The 20074-nt window shown below is 41.1% G+C and overlaps 2 protein-coding genes across 7 annotated transcripts in view; both read right to left on the bottom strand.

Moving 5' to 3' along the window:
• The window catches only part of slc4a10b (solute carrier family 4 member 10b), a 46063-nt gene extending 37010 nt beyond the window's left edge, over positions 1 to 9053 (bottom strand). For 3 of the 6 annotated variants that reach the window (XM_042071346.1, XM_042071336.1, XM_042071352.1), the window contains exons 1-3: positions 8819 to 9053; positions 8650 to 8707; positions 5063 to 5089 (exon numbers count right to left, since the gene is read on the bottom strand). In XM_042071346.1, the coding sequence (XP_041927280.1) occupies positions 5063 to 5089; positions 8650 to 8697 (75 nt within the window). In that variant the 5' untranslated portion in view covers positions 8698 to 8707; positions 8819 to 9053. Of the gene's footprint in view, positions 1 to 2487; positions 2962 to 5062; positions 5090 to 8649; positions 8785 to 8818 lie in introns of those variants that run through there. The other 3 variants (XM_042071359.1, XM_042071368.1, XM_042071377.1) reach the window with 3 other exon arrangements.
• A 5358-nt stretch (positions 9054 to 14411) lies between these two features.
• On the bottom strand, positions 14412 to 19022 carry tbr1b (T-box brain transcription factor 1b). The gene is made up of 6 exons (XM_042078269.1): positions 18367 to 19022; positions 17929 to 18083; positions 17639 to 17760; positions 17128 to 17286; positions 16949 to 17010; positions 14412 to 16202 (listed from the first exon to the last, which is right to left on the bottom strand). The coding sequence occupies exons 1-6, from the start codon at positions 19020 to 19022 to the stop codon at positions 15356 to 15358; spliced, it is 2001 nt and encodes a 666-aa protein (XP_041934203.1). The 3' UTR covers positions 14412 to 15355.
• Positions 19023 to 20074: the final 1052 nt, after the last annotated feature.

Genomic DNA, 20074 nt, shown 5'->3' with positions numbered 1-20074 from the left:
TATTTTAGGACACTGCTATTTTTAGAGGATTAACAGTTTTGTGCTCTGAACAACAAATGTCCTGCCCGCTGCTCTACAGTAGGCTATTTATTAAGAATTAATTCTAATGATAGCAACCATACACATTAGACCAACAACACATCTGACAATTTTGCACATCTGGTGTCTTCAGACAGTGCAACAAAATAAACAATGGTCAGTTCATGAGCATTCACTGATGTGACAGCCTATGCTACAGTGTTCAAATATTGTGGTCCCATCACAGTTGTGCCATCTCATTTGATTATTGTAGAATGTTAAGCTGCTATATTTCCAGAGTCTAGGCTACCTATAATTGTCAATGGCTCAGGTCTCACTATTTCACAGTGATTTTAGCTTAATGAGAATCTTCCAAGAGATGTCAAAACAATTGAGGGAACCAACGTTTGCCATCGTTTCCTCTGTGTTTTTTAGTTGACACACAAGACTAGAAGTTGAGAGGTAGGCCTGCCTGTTGCCAAGGTGGATTTTTACTGTAAAAAAATGGTATGGGCTAATGTAGGCTTAATTGTAGGCTAGAGTCTGCTGTTTACCCTCTCTGGAAACATTTTATCACTGTACTGTGTTATATAATGTGTGTGCATGAAACTTAGGTGAGTGGCCTAGTAGAAATATTGTCTAAGTTACATGGTTGCGTACTAGGCTAAGGCATTGCCTCTTAGTTTTGCAAGTAGCCTATCTGTGCTGCAAGATAAATTTAGGTACACTTGGTGTGGTTTGAATTGTTATCTAGGACTATGCTAACTTAACTTAGCACATTGTTTTGCTTAGAGTGGTAAGTCAGTCTGTTGGCCTACCTGATATTCTTGCAATCTTTCCGCAGAATCTATTCTATTTCCAACTGCCTCAACAAGCTCCATAGAAAAGGTAAGCAGACCATCCTTCTAATCACTAAATTGATCACCATAAAAAGTTTACAGTGCACAAAGAATTGAGTAAATCTAGGTGGGAGTTTTGTCTCTGTTTGTTTTATTATTATGGAGCAGGCTACACAGACAAAATATTGTTTTCTACTTTCTACCTCTGAGTGAGGTCACATGTTAACATTGTACTAGTTTGTAGTTAGGAACTTGGTAAATGCTAGACAAATTTGTATGATTTACCTGTGCCATATTACCCCTAGATTTACATTTGTATTGTTCATAATCACCATTATGAACTGGAAATCTAGTCTTGTCAACATTCTCAGTGCTGTAGGCCTACAGAGCACCCTGAATGCCATATTAGCATGGGTACCTGCTAGCTGCTACCATAATAAAAGCTAATAGAATTCATTTGTGCTAATTCAAGATCCTGGAAATGTGTATTTTTTTCTGTTCTAGAGAAGAAATAGCTTGTGACCCATTTCAGGCTAACTCACCTAAGAGTTTTTGATGAGGCGCAGAACTACTAATTTCAGTGGCATTCCAAAAATAACACCATAGTGGCATGAAATGGCATCAATAAGGCGTGACAATGTGGAGATATCCCTATGGAAGGGATAGATCGAGCATGCCTTGTGTAAAGCCTAAAGTGTCCCATCACAGTGGCTGTTGTTTAATACGTTTGGCCTCTGCTGGCTAATGAAAGTGCTGCTCAAACGTTATGCATTCACTCAGTCAAAATCGTCTTAGAGCAGAGAGGGGCGATGTTGGGAGGATGGGGGATTACTGCCGGGCTATTGGACTGATTTAATTGGGTAGGGCAGCCATCATCGCTGTCACTTTGACTCTGCAGATGACTGTGGTCATCACCTCTTCACTATCAGCAGTAGACACCTTCTCAGCCCCAGCTCTTTAGAGTGCCTTACCACAGCAAAACACAGGCTCTCCCTGGACAACACAAGCATTGATTTAGAAGATCGTGTGTATTGATTTTCTCTATAATAAGTATGAGATGCCCCATCTTGAGTCGGAATGCTAGGTAGGGAAAGCTGCGGTGTCATCAGTTCTACTTACCTCCCATCATAACTTGAACATTGAAATGCAGCCTCTGTTTCAAAAGCTCCAGCCTCCCTGCAAATGGTCAGCAGGGTAAGCCATCAGACAGCCTGGTGTCTGAGTGATGCTGCTGTTCTCTCAGCTTGTTTGAGAGGCAATACTAACCTCTATACTGTGCTCTAGCACAGCCTGTTATAGGAACAGATTTGCTCTTCTCTGCAATGTTGAATTCATTGCCTTCAAGAGGAATTCATTACCTGTGCCCTTGCTCATGCAATACTGCATCACATGCAGAACTCTGAGTCAATGATGCTGCACCGCAGGGTGATAAAACCCACTGTTCAGTGCCCTTGCTGTTATATCAGCATCAGATATCAACTGTATTGGGAAAACAATGCTGTGTACATGATACAAGCTGACACAACCAAAGCAATCTCCCCATGTCTAGTTACTGTGATGGTCAACTCAAGGAGCTTGAAAACTTTCGGCTGAGACCAGTGACAGTTAAAACTACAAGCGTGACCCCTACCTGAGAGTTAAACTGGCTGTACAGTTCCTGGCTCCCCGAATGCATGACCTCTTCTCAGGTTAGCCTTGTTGGGTATCCAGAGCTGTCAAGGACACTGAGCCCCATAGACGAGGGAAGCTGTGCTGAGCTGACCAGACGCTGCAGACGATGATGGCTATCCACACACCATGCCCAGGAAGACAGGGGAGCAAAGGAAAAAAGCCCCTTGTCCAAGCACACACTGCCTCTGTTGCTTCACACAAACCCACTATTTTCGACAAGCATGCATCCCTCGGTCTGACCAATCCGGTGTGAGATTACAGAGGTGACTCAAACATGAACAGCCTCTAAGCTAAGAGGGAGAGGGAGGGAGAGAGAGATGATGCAGCTAAGCTAGTGACGCTCGCCCCTCCTCTCCCTGCTCCATGTGGCGTTCCCATTTAAGCCCTGTAGCAGCTCCCAATCCCAGAGGAGCCCCTGCACTCATTCTCCAGGGTACACCGGGTGATGGGATGGATTCCAGTACCCGACACCTCAGCCTGACAACCTTGCAGGTGCATCGTCTTCACCTCGTCTCCAGTCAAGCGTTTGCGGGGAGCAAATGATTCCAGTTGTTTTAGGTGTGAGCTGGACTGAAATACTGCACTGCTTGCTCTGCCTCTGATTGAATCCAGTTCTCTCCCAGCGAGGAAACAATGCTCGCTGTGCAAGCACAAATTTATGATGACTAAAATATCTGTATGTGCTCTGAGAGAATAAGGATGCACTGTTTATGCACATTAGTCACTGATTCCTAATTTCACTTACTGAGGGAAATAGTGATGACACAAACTGCACATTAAGTATAGATGAACCCAAATTAGATTTACCTAAAGGAGCAGTCAAAAAATTGTGAGAAAATATTAGTTATACTAAACATAGTAACCTTAAGATACAATTCTTCACTGCAAGTCTTAAAACAAGGAAATCTTTAACACAGTTATTCAAGGAGAATTTAATTTGGGCCATGTGTCCTTGTCTAGTTCACGAGGACAGATTTACAGCGTTTTATAGCGTCATCTCAGTTCAGAGAACCCGCCTAAATTAGAGATCTTCAATCATGAGGGGTCTGATGAACTCATTCAAATGTCTCTTAACATCAACTAATCAAAGTGACACTTTGTTGTTACATAATGGGCAAAATCCCCTATAACCGCAACACTTGTGGGGCCACCGATGTGTTATATTTGTGTGTGAGCCAATCCTGTGTCCCAATGACAAGACCTGATTGCACAAAACCAAAAACACATACCAGGTCATACAGGAAACCTAATGTTGCAGAAGTGTTTTGGACTCAAGCTTAATTTTTAAAATTTTAGTTGTAGTAATTGTAGTAGTAATTTTGACCTCTGAACTGTGTGATCAGTTTGCAAATTTGCACCAAACTGCAGCTGGTGTTTCGCTTTAAAAGGGAAAAAAAAACTTTTGTGCTTGTAAATCTTCATTTTCTCTCTGAGCTTAACTGTGGACAGTGGCATGTCCTGGGTACAGAATTAAAAATAAATGACCCCTGATCTCTTACAAAAAACACCACCACATGGGCAGCAGTGATAAAGCTGTATAAAAGCATTCAGCCAGCTGTCCCTTTTATTTTCCTTAACACTGGCAAGCACTTTCTAATGAACCACCAAACCCTGACTTCGTATGGCCATGCCTGGAGCCATGCCTGGAGTTGTGCCCAGTGTGCCACAAGAAGCACCAAAACTGTCCACAAGAACCCAATCATTGACCTGGCCTAAGACCAGTGATGATAAATTCAAGCTGCCAGTGCAATCTTAAGTCTCAGGAGCCATGTCCAATTGAGCGTTGATAAATCCCCTTTTGACTTTCCTCGAACTCAACAGAGGTCCCAGAGGATGTTTTACATTGGACAAGCTATTTCCCTCAAAGTGCTGAGATAAAAGACTAGCTCTAGCTCAGCCCCCCGCCTGGTTCAGATCCAATTTGTCCACTGATGCATACTTTTATGAACACTGAAGATCACTGAGTGTTATTTTGTTTGAAGCGATGTAGCCCATCTTCCTAAACCTTCAACTCTAGTTCAATGCAATAATTGCTAAGGGCCATATTCAAAAAGGACTGGTATAGACTGAAACAGGTGCTAAAGCCTCAACATAAAAGGACAGAGTGGCTGGATAGGTTGGACTCAACTCTTCTTCAACTCTAGTCAGTCCAACCACAACTAAAACGCATCAATATGAACATGATGTAAACATCATGTGGGACTCATGAGGAATTAAAGTGCACAGCATAGGACAACGCCTTTTACCACAGACCTGGGAAATAAAGCACTTCAGTGACACAGGCTTTGAAAGTCAGCCTGGCTGTATAGACATGGTGAATTCATCCTTGAAGGTCAGGCACTCAGTGAATACAAGCTTTCACACACAGTGTTTCTTTAAGGATATTTCAGTTATGAACTCTCAGACCTCATGGCACTGTAAAACTGTACTAATACAGTAGTCTTACAAATTGAGAGGGGGGTTCCATTCCTGGTCAATAAAGCCACCATGTAGACAAAGACAAATGTGCATGCAGTAATTGCGAACCAACTTACCACGCCTCTGCTTCCAGGTTCAATTACCTGCAAAAAAATCCATATGTTGAGCAATATGGATCACTTATTGCCATTACTTTGCCTTATTGTGATTGTGAATTACACTGAGTGTCAAAACCCCAACACATGCACACTTTGTGTCCCAACTGAAGTATTTACAGTGCATCATCTGAATCTGCCCTTTGCTTTTTTACCATCAACAGTGACTACATCTGTGCTGTGAGAAGGCCTGTTGTCAACTCACTGCTGAAACTGAAAGAGGCCTCGGAAGCCGGAGGGTTTAAAACCAGCGCGAGTTAGGTACATTAACAGAATGATTCTCTGCACTATTGTACTAATGCACATGTATTAATCACATTCAACATTACTATAGACCGAAACAGGTATGCTCTCGAGGGTTAAGCTGTGATCAACAGCTTAACAGTAATATTGAAAATGGCTATCGTAGTAAAGACAGACCTCTACACCTGTAGTCAGGGGCATTGTGCAAGACATAATTGCTAGTGGGTCTGGGGGCATAAATAATAATCACAAAATTATCCGAAATTGAACATATTCAAAGACTTTGGGGGAATATTTTAAAACTTCACTAAATCAGCTATAGTAGCTCAGTAATCTCTGTTAACACTCTAAATAAGTAGCCTACCATGCAATTATTTATATTTGATGCCAGTTTTTTGTCCTGCTATGGCACTGAAATGCAAAAATGGATCCTCTGCATCCTGACCAATAGATATATAAAATGACGTGTTTTGCTAATTATAACCTGTAATAATCATGGTTAAAAAAAACTATTAGCTCACTGCTGGTTGATTAATACAGCTCTCCTTTAGTAGAGTGTTGTGCTATTATGAGTAGCTAGCTAATAGCTATAGCCAGAATGCTTAACAACCTGATTCAGGGATAGCTAATAATTAGCTTGGGACGAGCCAATCTATCTTGCCAAACAATCAATGCCTGTATTTCTAAAAAGCAGTGTGTATTTGCATCTCATTTTCATTAGTTTGAAAAAGGGATTGGTGTTCCACAAACCACTTCAACAATGGTTTATTCATCCTGCCTTGGTGAGTAACATAGAATAACATGGAAGAAACCCATATTGTAGGGAAGGGGGTGTACGACTTTATGAGATATGATATATGACATATTTTTCCATTACAATGACTCGTAGTATAGAATGAATAGATTACAGAGATAACAGTAATTCAATAATTAAAATAGTATTATTTGAGATACTGAAAATCTGGGTGCACGTGCCTGCCTGGCTTCAATGGGCCCAACGTCTCTACCTGTGATAATGATTTACTACAATTCAACAAAAAGGATAAAAAAAAACGAATACTGACAAATTAAACTGTTAGACAGCAGATGGGGAACTTCACTAATTTACTGCGTAAAAGGGTATCCACTCTCTGACTGAAGATGCACTGAATTGTGGAAGAATGTTTGAGAGCCTGAATACTCCATTCAAACACCACCATGTAAATAATTCATATACTACTAAATGTATCTTCACAGTTGCACAGACTGAAAAAGCCATCACTGCATCCGAATGAGACCATTATCTCACTCACACACCAGACTCAAAGTGGGTGGGATGGGGTGGGGTGGGGGGAGAGAAAGTGGAGTAGAGACATGGACAAAGCCGTTATATTACATCACAATCCAGAGCACTTACTTTTTAAATTGGAGGAAAAAAGAGTAGTGCGCATGAGAGAAATGTGTGTGTGTGTGTGTGTGTGTGTGTGTGTGTGTGTGTGTGTGTGTGTGTGTGTGTGTGTGTGTGTGAGATTGCATTAGAGTTAAAGAACATGGCACAGAACAATCTTTCCCATCCGTCATCACAGCATCAATGCACAGGATGATATTTTTAGGGGTTGTACAAAAGCTGCTTTTCTGTCAACAGCAAATGGATAATGAAAACAAATCTCTTAGGAAGTGATTAGAGCTGGGTGCTGGGTGATGCTTAACTGTAAAAAAGAAAAGAAATTCTGCACATGCTGTGTTAAATAAACATGTAAGTAACACACATTCCGTGTCTGTTTCCCCACAAGCTATGCCTGCCGTGCTAAATATGATATGAGTGAATTAGAAAAGCGTGTTGCATTTTGCTGACGGCTCACTTGAGCAGCCTTTGCTCCGGTGCACACATCCAAAGTTTGAAAATGAGCATCTGAGTTCTTAGCAGCCTGCCCTGGCTTTCACCTCTGCCAACTCCCAGCCCTGCCAGGCCAACTTTAAGTTTATTATCCAAAAGGCCAGCGATTGCTTACTATCAAATCTAAAGCTCCTCATGAGCTTACTGGGGCAATGTGTTTCATATGGGCTATACCAGAGGGAAGATTTAAAAAGCTCAGACCAAATCATAGTGGGAGGTTCATGTCCAAAGTCCAAATACGCTGAGGAATTGCAGTTGAGCACAACAACTTCTCATTGTTCTCCTGCGTGCATACACAGGCATTTCCAAACTTCTTTTCAGATTCTCGATTCTTTAACCTACCTTAAACCCAACTGGCATTATTGGTCTGTGTTTATTTTGGCACGTAAGGCCCCCTCGAGTAAGACAACAGTCCTAAGGAGCTGTGACCCTTCTAACAGTACTTACATTATTTTATACTGTATTAACCCACACTAATCAGGTTTATGTGTTTTAGTATTTAAACAGATTGATGACTATCTGGCATCACTTAATAAATCATTGGCAAGCTTGTACTTTTGTGAGGGAAAACAACAAGACTTAAGAATGAACCCTGCAGGCTCTGAATCCTTGAATCCTGCCAGCCTGCAACCCATCATGGTGATTGCTTTGCTCATTCAATAGATTACCTTACAGATAACATATTGAACAAGGTTTATGGATAATCTGTGGTCCTAAGATGGGTCATTCACACAGGTTGCGCTAATGCATGATGTAGGCCTACTATAATGATTGATATTAAGGGAGAACAAGGGACAATTCCCTGATAGCTGATGACACTGGTAAAGATCTGGTGCATGTCTAATGGACCAGAGTCTTTTTCAAAGTATTCTAGAATCACAGACTGTGTGATCACACATTCAAGTTTACGTTATGTAGGCTATAACGTTAAAAAATGTTTTGCCTATTCTGGTGAATGTATGCTATTATGCATGGATTTTAGCAGAATTGCGGTTTCTGACCACAGTAAAACGACGACCTGTACAAATCCTAGCCTATTATGTCCGTCAAACATCCTCACATCACCTTAGTCGTGATACGGGCTACTCAACTGAAATAATTCACAGTCCTGATACCGTATCAGATATCGCTATTGCTACATTATTGGGCTACCATGTTACTGTCCTGCGCAAAAAACATCCACATGAGTAGCTCACACATTCTAGCATCTCGTGTCCGACAACAGCTATACCTCAGAACGCCGCATAAGTTCACACATACGAGTACCGTTACATATCAAGCGAGCACAGATGGGTTATATGAACAAGCAAAACGTGCCACAGATTCTTGATGCGTCTCTCAGGACGAGCGTGTAGAGTGATGAGCTACTGTAAGAAGCTGGAGGACGCTCACTGAGACGATGCCATAACATGGTCCAAAGGTATCTTACCGTGGGCAGAAGCGGCTCCATTTGAGCGCCTTGGTCTCTGATGTCCATCTTCTTTTACCTGTAGAACAATAAGTCCGGTTAGTACACGTTCAGCTGCTCAGTCAAGTCCGTCTGTGGAGCTGTACTGTATGGTCACATGTTGTATGGTCACAAAGTCCCGAAGCCTTACCCGGTATTATTACTGTTCGTAGGTTTTCAACCCCTTGTTCAAACGCGCATGTAGTAATAAGCATTCAGATTATGACGCAGCATCCCTGGTCGCTTAGTCTACGAGAAACTCCTCCTCACATTGATTTGAAAAATTAGATGAGTCCCTCTCCCGTATCAAAGTCATAGATGTCCCGATATTATAGTTATGCAAAACGGGACATGCGCTCATCTATGCAATGCTATGGTGAAAACGAGCGTTATGACGAGACGCTTAAATATCCATGCGTCGATCTTCATGAGTGTAGACAATTGACTTTCACACATAAACTCATTCTATACTTGATCTTGTCCCCACCTTATCTTGTTGGCTGTCTTGGGGGATAGCAGAGGTCTGCGTCTGAAAAAAGTTGAATGTAACCCACTAGGGAAATATGAACTCCTGTCCCCCCTTTTCTCTCTGTACAGTAGGCCCAGTAAAACAACAGATATGTTTGGAAAAGGGCTTGTAGAGGCTTTTAAGTCCATTATTTAGTTAATATATATGATGTAGTGATGTTACTTACTTGATATCTCAGGTCATAAGTAAGAAGGTTTCTTTACTAATTGTGCAATTGAGCATTACAAGAGACACACTATTACCTCTATGAAAGCCAGTACCATGTATTAGGTCACTTGCATTGAATACATATTATCATCTTCCTGTAAAAAGTTGGCTAATGGCAATAGAGCTAATCTGAGGATTTTTAAGGACACAATTCAGTCCCACAGCTTACTTCACAATAAACATGAAAGCATTTTCAGTTGCATCAGCAGATTTGTTGTCTCGCCATCATAAATAACCTATCCAAAGGTATGTCCAGATAATAATGCCCATACCACGTGCCCATGGGGACCCGGGTTTGAGTCCAACCCGGGTCATTTCCCGATCCCACCCCATCTCTCTCTACAACTTACTTCCTGTTACTCTCCTCACTGTTCTATATATATATATATATATATATATATATATATATATATATATATATATATATATATATATAGAGAGAGAGAGAGAGAGAGAGAGAGAGAGAGAGAGAGAGAGAGAGAGAGAGAGAGAGAGAGAGAGAGAGAGAGAGAGAGAGAGAGAGAGAGAGAGAGAGAGAGAGAGTATATATATATATACAGCTCTGGAAAAAAATAAGAGACCATTGCACATTTTTTTGATGTCATCCTACGGTTGCTGAGTGACATTCGAATGAGTTGACGTTCATATTCAAAATTAAGATAAGAGATCACAGCAAATTTGAATATGACCATCAACTCATTTGAATCACTCAGCAAACGTAGGATGACATTAGAAAAATTTGAAGTGGTCTCTTTTTTTTCCAGAGCTGACATATAGGCAGACATTATTTGCACCCGGGTGTAGATAGCAATGATGATATTTACACCCAGGGTTAATAGGCAATGTGGCTATTTACACCAGAGTTTATATAACACGGCATGATACAGACAGACACCAGGGTGTTCATAGTTAGCAATGTTATTTACACCCGGATGTCTAATTAACAATGTTATTTACACTCGGGTGTCTATAATCAACAATATTATTTACACCCGGGTGTCTATAATCAACAATACTATTTACACCCGGGTGTCTAATTATAGTGGATGGAATCCACTATCTTGAAATCTCCTGGCTTCTTCTTATTATAACCTTTTCTTTTTACCTTTTCAAGAATGAATGTGACTCTAAACGCTTAACGTACAGACATGTTGAAATAACCGTTCTGAAGGTCTGGAGTGGGGCAAGAGAGTTATTATTTCAGATCTTTTTTAAAAGTTTATACTTTTTGAGAAATAGGGGATTAAAAATGTTAAAAAGCTACCCCCCCCCCCCCCCCCCCCCATAGACTTGAATGGAGGCTGTGATGTCATAATGGCCTAAAGCCAGCTGCGCTCGTTAAGCTCCAAGAGTAGTTCCCGGGCTAATCAGAACACTGAATCCAACTGTCTCAGCTTCTAACGCATACAATGTGGCGCTCCCTAAAACTACACATCCTGTTTAAGTGGCAGCCATGGCCTACTGGTTAGCATTTCGGACTTGTTACCGGAGGGTTGCCGGTTCGAACCCCGACCAGTAGGCACGGCTGAAGTGCCCTTGAGCAAGGCACCTAACCCCTCACTGCTCCCCGAGCGCCGCTGTTGTTGCAGGCAGCTCACTGCGCCGGGATTAGTGTGTGCTTCACCTCACTGTGTTCACTGTGTGCTGAGTGTGTTTCACTAATTCACGGATTGGGATAAATGCAGAGACCAAATTTCCCTCACAGTATACTTATACATATACTTACTATACTTAAGTGTTTCCTGTGTGTCAAAATAAAAGTCAAAGCCATATCTCATGCTTTGTGCATCATATCTCCAGAACGGCTTGATGCATATGCTTCAAATTTAGTACAAGTGTTTGTATGGACTCAAAGATGAAGTGAGTTGATGTTGGAGGTCAAAGGTCAAAGGTCAAGTCCATGAATACTCTGAGCACGATATCTCAAGAATGCCTTGACATACATGCCTGAAATTTGGTATGAGTGTTTGTATGGACTCAAAGATGAAGTGAATTGATGTTGGAGGTCAAAGGTCAAATGTCAAGGTCAAAAACCCCTTGAGTGTTATATCTCAAGAACTCCTTGACACACAATGTTTTTTTGGTACTAGGGTTTGTATGAACTCAAAGATTAAGTCAATGTTTTTTTTTTTCACAAATCTCCCCACCAACATTAAGCCAGCAGCTTTCCATCCACTATTGCAATTCCTCTGACATTACATTTCTAGTTAACAATATTATTTACACCCGGGTGTCTATAATCAACAATACTATTTACACCCGGGTGTCTATAATCAACAATACTATTTACACCCAGGTGTCTATAATCAACAATATTATTTACACACAAGTGTCTATAATCAACAATACACCTGTGTACCCTGTCAATGTGTGTATTTACCAGCTGTACAGTAATTTAGTTTTTAACAGTTTAACCCTATGAACCCTAGACTATTTTAAGGGCATTCTCACTACTTTTAGTTAGAAGCATTTATCCCGGTCATTGTAAGTGCCATTCACACATGCTATATTTTTTTCAGCATAGTCTAGGCTACCCAGATCTGCCACCATTTCATGTATTAATACTTGCATTGATTATTTTAAATAATACAAAGACAAAAAGCGTATTATACAATTCTTACATTTGGACATGTATCTCACCACAGCAAGCTGCCAGCTGGACATGACTTTCATGTACGTTGAGGCTGAGCAATTTACAGACATATGTGGTGTGCGCCTTACAGAAATAAATGCCATTTTTTATTTAGTGATGAAAAATTACCTTTCTGCACTCCATATCTGTGACACGAACTGATCTGACCTGATCTGACTCATGATGATTCTCTACAACAACTTTTTACTGGATTGCCATGAACAAAGTAAAGACAAAAAGGTATATATGTGTGTGTGTGTGTGTGTGTGTGTGTGTGTGTGAAACCTTCCCATATCTTACCACATGGCTGACCAAAGATGTTGTGAACTTTTGTGAACAGTTGTGACTTGACATTTTACTATCAGACTATAATCCCAATTGCACAGAACATAGCAGTGCATGCATGTGATCAACAGTCCCTTGCACATTCTCTCTAGTTAAATCTTAAAGTTTAGTTTGATTTCTACTGTGTCTTTAACATGATCCATCTTACACTGCTGTGTAAGAAACTCCAAACAATGAGAGTGGCGCCTCTATAACCTCCTGGATTATGACTATGGTCGGATCTAAGGGGAATGTGCATCTGAGCAGTTGATTAGCAACACAACACACCCCACCCCACCCCAGGGACTGTATGCTCACCTTTCCACCCTGTATATCTCAGATGTCCAATACAACTGGCAGTTCTGTCATCTGGTATGAATTTTCAGATGACTTTACAGCTTTGAGGTGTGGCAGTGGTGGAGAAGTGATTGACAGGATCGACTGCTTTGTGACGGTGTGTGGGAACAACCACCTCTTAAATGTGACCAAAACAGAGGACATGGTTGTGAACTTTAGAAGGAGCTGCACCAAAGATGAACATCCTTTCCATACTGGGGAAAAGAGGTGATGGACTACAGATTCACTTGGACAACTAACTGGACTGGAAACGCAACAGTGAGGCTGTCTACTGGAAGGGACAAAGCAGACTCTCGAGGGGGAGGAGGCTGTAGAAGCTTCAGTGTGCAGAAAGATGTTGCCCACCAGTCTGGTGCAGCAAGTGCAGTTTCCTTTGCAGCCATCTGTTGGGGCGGCAGCATCAGAGCTGAAGGCTCTTAAAAACTGAAGCAACTGATTACGAAGGCTGTCTGCGCTGGGGACTGCTCTGCCCCGAAGCCCCTACAGCTAGACGAGGAGGGACGGTTGCACACACCGCTCCACATGATGGATAGAGAACCTCACAGCCCCTACACAACCTACAGATTAGATAACATAGTGTCTTCATTCGGAGTCTCCTTCATCTCCAATGCAATATAAAGGGCAATTACAGGAAGTCATTCCTGCCCGCCACAGTAGCCATCAATGGCACTCCTGTGTGCCAGGAGAGAGGGGCAATGCACAAGGCATAGTGTTCATTTCATTTGCACATCAATAGCAATATATTCTGTTGTTATTCTACTCATTTTATTGAGTATAGTGTAATACTGTGTAATGAGTGCTGCTACTCCGTTGTTTTGTACCTCATTGTGCATTTTGTAAGTTAGCATTTTGTATTTATTTTTCCAAGTGTGTTGCAAGTTTTTGTGTTTTCTTTTATTTGTGTGTCTTGCTGCTCTAACACTGTTTTCCTTTAAGGGATGAAATAGTTTACTCTATCTAACGATCTAGAGGGCCCTCTAGTGTTACAACAATGCGTAGCAGTCTAAAATCTCGACAACACCCAATTGCAACAAAATAGTGCAATATTTACGAAAATTATGCTAATATGCATACGATTGGCAAAGTATTTTCTTGCCATATTCAGTCGAGTTGGTTGTATATTGTCTTGAATGTTTCACAGTAAGTCAATATGTTACAGTAAACTGCCGCAAGATGGCTGGATGCACCTTGACGCACAAAGAGGGATATTTCATACCAAATATATGATTTTCAAATGGCTGTTAAATCATTACCTTAACTGACATAATCAAATGCTTGGTCTTATATACATTTATGTTGTGTGTGTGTGTGTGTCCATTTTTTTAGATTTTGATTTTTAAAGGTTTGAATCATGTCACGAATTAAACATAGGCTAAACAAGATTATAATCGCATCCTGATAATTCTCTGTGTGTGTGTGTGTGTGTGTGTGTGTGTGACATGGTTGTGGCAAAGCCTAGGCTACCTGATGTGATGACCCCGCACACCGGACTTACATTGGAAACGAAAGCGCATCTATCCATAGCTCAGATTTACATTCATTTCATTCAGTACATTTGGTAAAACAGATTCGATTATCGTATTTCAACTTAACAGTATATTGATAGCTTTCAGATGTATGCTTATATTTATTGCATTAAAACACATCACAGATACATAAGCTTTACCACAGATAACACCTGATTCATCAATATTTTTTTTTTAACTGACACAGAAAAATATACATAAATATGTCTGCTTTCTTATAGGTCTAATCATGAAATAAAACGCGCTCTCTTAGACAAAATCTCCAACATTGGCTACACATAGCTGCCACTGAAAATGTAAAAAAGTAAAATTCTACCAGTGTAGGCCTACGCATGATGTAATTTACCTGTTGTATAAAAATTGGACACGATTTTGAATGAACATGTATACAGTTGAAGATAACAAAGAGTCTACACACTAGTCTTAAGAGAAATATAGACCTCCCGATTCTAATACGCACCAGCAATATCAAGCCACACAACAACAAAGTAATAATGCTGCTAAATCAGTACCATTCCAATAACCAACCGCGCTGTCATGCTTTGGGAAAGCGCATAATGGTGTACCGTGTACAGGTGTATAGGTCTAACAGGACGTGGTTGATTTGGCTTCAAAATTGAAGATGTGCCCCAAAACACAGTTCAATCAGAATAGCGAGGAATTGGTTTCTTTCCATTGTTTTGGAGGATGTCCCATCTACTGCAATACTGCATATTGCATACAAAACTGTAATTCTTGAACCTCAATAGTTGTTTACATGCTGTACATCAACAGATGGAATGTCACCGAAAGCTAGTCTATTTTATTTTACATTATTTTCATACTTACAATTAACAGATAAGGCGTCAAAATAAATGGCCAAATTAAAAATCACCTAGTGGTATAAATACTAAAATTAGACTATAGCCTAGTCCACTAAAAAATTATCTTGGTGTGTTTGTAATTATATAGGATCATGTTTATTGGCTAGGCCTGTTAGCAATGTATAATATTATTTTGGACTCAGGTGGACTAAATAAATAGCCTATTTTAATAAACACGTCGATTAAATAGACGTAGGGATGGAACATATTAATGTCTGGTGTTTGTTATTATATAGTTAAAATCTAATCTCTAAGTTTGTGAGTAAAAACTGTAGTAACCAATGTCCTTGGATGCATTTTTATCGCATTCCCTTAGCATGTCTGCTTTTAATGGAGACGAAGTCTCCGAAACCGGTGTGGCAGATGGCGAAATCCTCCTCCGTTTGGCCTGCTCAAAAATCCCAGAATCGCTTGAATCAATGGATTTAATTGAAGACGGAGTCTCAATCCAGCTGGACTCAGACAAGTCCTTTGGTTTGGCTTCCTCCGATGCCCCGCAGAGAGGTGATCTTTCAGGGGCTAGAGTGTCCCCTTCCTCCAAGCCCACCAGGTAGTTGGAGGTCGTCGTTCTCGGGCCCACTGAATTAGATGGCCAGCACGACAATACAGTACCTGATTTACTGCAATATTGGGGTGGTGTGCGTGTGCCCCACCCCGGCGGGTCAGCGTAATAACCAAGAGCTCGATTAGAACAGCCTGCGGTGGGCAGTGGAAGTGCCTTCACTCCGGCAGCTGCATAGGACAGGAGGGTTGCTGCGTTACCAGCGAAGTCAGCCGCCGCAGCAGCATCGTACGCCGACGCGGCGAAGTCCAGTCGGTTGTTGGCGGGGGTGACAAACCAGCGCTGCGGGGAGGCCACTGTGGTCTCCTCGGTTTGCGGAGGGGAGAGCAAGCTGTTAGTAAGTGAGACGCTCCGATCCGTGCCAGGCCCAGTCCCGACGCCAGTGGGAAAGCGGGACTTGGCATAAGAGCTGACAAACTGGTCCTGAAGGAAAGAGCCTGCAGCCATGGCATATCTCGCCCCAGGCCCGATGTGGGAGCGGGGAGAGTCACCCGGCGAGGGCGTTAACCGGTCAATGTCACAACCTGTGTAAACTCTGAAGAAAGAGAGGGCAAAACAACAAAGGCATGTCAAACACTTGTTGCAACAACTTCGACAAATATGTCAGTACAGTAATGTGGCTATAGGCTAATTATGTCGCAAGTAAAAGTACATTTTTCCCTTTCTATTATTTTAGTGAAAATTAAATGTTTGTATGAAATACATATGCCAGTCCCCCTTTTATTCAACCCTTCGAAGGGTTTTGTTATTGAAAACATGCCACTAGTAGTCTGTGACATTATGATGGCCAGTTTATGTTGGTTTCTCTGCTAGAGAGCGCACCGTAGCCCGAGGATACTCCGTCCTATATGGTCCGAATTGGCCTAGAATGAAGAGCTCAGTTCTGAGTTAATTTACTGCATTTTAATAGGGAACTGACTATCAAATTACATTACACGCGAATGCTTCTTTAGGAAGAATTGAATATGCGCAATGTGAACAATGACATCTGACTGCACCAAGTACCTACAGCCCGCATATAATATTTCAGAGAGTAGGACTATAACTTACATATTGCATATAAGATATAATGAATTGCAATTGTAATTTTCCCAATCGAATGATATTAAATATCGCATGGTAGGCTATATACTGTAATAAAACATTTGTTGCCATAGTATCGCCAGAAATCTAAATGTGGTGACTAATGTCACTGTGGAGTTGGTTACTACAGAAATGCAAAAACATAAACATATCGAATGTCTTTTGTTAATGCCATAAAATTAAATAATAAACCCTTACGTGTCATAGTTATCCCGGAAGCCCTTTGCAAATGGATTGTGGTCGATTTTCAGTTGTGTAATCTGTAAAATAAAGGCATCTTGATTTGAATTTCTGGAATTTCGCCATCAAATTCCAGTCATTCTAGGTACAATCAGATTTCTAGGACGCCCTGCCGAAGCATCAAAACGGTGTCTTACATCAGTGTTTTGGTAGGCAGTGACTGCTATGAACTGGGTCTCTGGAAATGTGAAGGTCTGGACGCGTCCTGGCTGGCTGGTGTCCTCTGTTCCGTCCTCATTTACCTGAACCACATGTAACCTGGGCTGGTATTTATGAAGGGACTGCAGAACCACCATCTGTGGGGCAAAACGCACGGCCGATTCGTTTGTGTCACCACACTGAGTTTCATTAATAGCTAGTTGAGGTAGTAATTGTCTTGACTTATACAATCCAGCGTAAAACAGCTTAATAGGCATGAGATGATAAATCAAACCACAAATAGAAAACAGCATTCATATCGACATTTAACACAAAAAATGCGTAATTTTAGTTTTTAAATGAACTATATACGCTAACTTGTCATGCATACCTTACCCACTCATAACTTGCTCGTCTGTTACGCAAGGATGCACCACAGATAACTTCGTAAAGTAGACTGGTTTGCTAAAGGCTTAAAAGTAGGCCTATTATAAAAAATTTCACGCTTACCTGTCCGGTGTTGTTGGATGCGCCCTTGTTGTTTGTTAATTTTAGTTTTCCAAACGAGATCTCTTGGCGCATCCAGTGCGCGCCGGTGTTTGGTGAATCCGGATGCATGTACACTCGGTTTCCTGGAAAAATGTAAACATAACGATAGAGTATAGTACATGGGCTGTCTTATCTTATATGTCACTATTCACTGAATTATTTTTTATTTCATTTAATATTTATTTCCGTTGAGTTAACAGCCATATCTATACCGGCCCTCATTTGCAAAAATGGATAATTTGGACACGCACCCGTTACATTAGTGTCCGCTTTGCCACATGGAACCCATTTTCCGCCTTGGAATCGCCAGTGGTTTGGATCAGCCAGAATTACATCCACAAAAATGTTATAATGAGCTGTTGGGTCCAGACCAGAAATGTTGAAACTTAAAAAGGGAAACATTCGCCTGTGGATGTCAAAAACAAATTAATGTTAATTCAGAGAAGCCACTGATCAAAACCACATTTCATATATTTAATTAATTTTACCTGTTCAAATACATCAAGCAATAATAATAATCAAGAGTAGGATATGTCACTAATACGCATGCCATGTAACCGAATGGCGTTTAATTTTGCGCATAATTTGTTCTCACGATGTATTATTGCACTGCACTTCAGCGTGATTTAGATGTGCAGTTTCAACACATTCCTGAATAGAATACAAGATGTTTGGTCAAAAATACTTACCGCCCTTGTTTGGTAATGATCATCTCCGTCTGATGCCTATGAAACTTTAGCCATAAGGCCCTGTTGCAAAGGTAAACCTGGGCTTTGCCGGGGACCAGTCCAGCTTGCGCAGACGAAAACTGGTAAAAAGCCGCTCCTTGGTACGCGTGGCCATACTGCTGCGTATATGGATAACCAGCGGTCGGATACGCTTGCGGTGAAGTGTTGCTCAAAAGGCTGTTGTACGCTCCATTAGTTATGACCGGGTGATGGGCCATATAACGACTGGGACCTCCGATGGAGAAAGCTGGATGCGCTGGACCATGTTGACTCGGATATGGGAACATGGCACTAGGAGTTGCTGAGACCGGTTGAGTTTGGCTGGATTGAGTAAGGAGGTACCTTTCCCCAGCAGATCCATCGAAATTATGACGAATATCAGAGACTCCGTGGAGATCAGGAGAGACTTTGCCTCTCTGGACGTCCCCTGATGCGTCCTTAGAGTCCGGGAAATTGTCTGCCTCTGACTGATTCGTCATCCCCCTCGAGTTTTTTTTCAGAGGTGAACTTCTCTCCAGGTTGTCACTTGCAGATATAATAGGATGGTCCTGTAAGGCGAGCTCTGATCCCTCGGAGTTGGAATAGCCACTGCCCACACTGCAATGCTCAAGCTGCATAGCTCAATGACAAACAGCAATTAATGCAAGTAACTTGAAAGCACAAGCTTAACGCCCCTCCACTTTAACTCCAGAGAAAACGCCTTCCCGGGGTTTAAGCTACTTTGTGCAAGACAGTAAATTAGCCATTTGACACTATTCTGCAATCAGGAAGGGTTTGATATTCATTCCTCAGCCTGCATCGTTAATGAAGCGACTTTTTCTATTGGTGGACGCGTCACAGTAATTTAATTAGTCAGATCATAATTAGAATAATCAGAGGGGCCACATTCGCACACGGTGGCTATTTGGGGTGGTCATTTAGATGTTTGCAAAGGTTTCTCAATGCCGTTGAAGGAACTATTTAAACCCTTCATTATGAATTTTTAAAATTCCCAACGCCAAAAGTGCAGGTTATAGTCTATGTTGTCAAAAACATTTACAGTACATTCTTTTTATATATTTTATATACTTTTTATGAAGTATATTATAATATAACGTAGTTTATTATTTTTTATCGGAATTCTAGATTGTCGTGGGTATGTATTTATCTATTAATGCTGGAAAAGTAAGGACGTCTGTTTGCCAGTGAAACGGATATTTATTATTAAAACATCCAAAATGACAGTCAGTGCACCTCCCGCTTTAAAATGTTTGCGATATAGCGTGAAATCATTGCCATCCACTGCAAATATGTTTACCAGTCCCAAAAGACATGAATATTTAATGTCAAAGAGCGCCTTCAAGTTAAAATCTCAGGATCCTCCGTTGCATTAGAGAAATAAAACCGATATGACAATAGAACATGAAAGAATATTGTAATAAAATACTATTGATGGAAAATATGCAACTGATGAATTTTGTATTTAAAGGGGGAAAAAACACATGAAAGGTTCAGCCTTCCTCTCCTTCCCGTGTCATTGAATCGCCTACATGTTCAACACATCAAAGTCATATATTACCTGAACGTGTTTTAGTGTTTCAGTTTCATCATGTCCATTTTTATCGACTGTCACGTGATTTGTAATGCGACAAACATACGTCTTAATGTTAGTTTTACTTTTTAAGTTACC

Source organism: Alosa sapidissima, chromosome 2 (genome assembly GCF_018492685.1).
Source record: "Alosa sapidissima isolate fAloSap1 chromosome 2, fAloSap1.pri, whole genome shotgun sequence".
Classification (NCBI taxonomy): domain Eukaryota; kingdom Metazoa; phylum Chordata; class Actinopteri; order Clupeiformes; family Clupeidae; genus Alosa; species Alosa sapidissima.
The sequence above is the reverse complement of the archived record's forward strand: the minus strand, read 5'-3'. Positions and strand labels throughout refer to the sequence as shown.

Bases quoted from the DNA above. Each gene is read 5' to 3' on its own strand.
- tbr1b (XM_042078269.1), bottom strand. From the start codon at position 19,022: ATGCAGCTTGAGCATTGCAGTGTGGGCAGTGGCTATTCCAACTCCGAG. The intron at 17,761-17,928 runs GTGCGTGTCCAA...ACATTTTTCCAG, and splicing joins AGCGGACACTAATGTAACGG to GAAACCGAGTGTACATGCAT. The intron at 17,011-17,127 runs GTAAGACACCGT...TTTATTTTACAG, and splicing joins CTGCCTACCAAAACACTGAT to ATTACACAACTGAAAATCGA.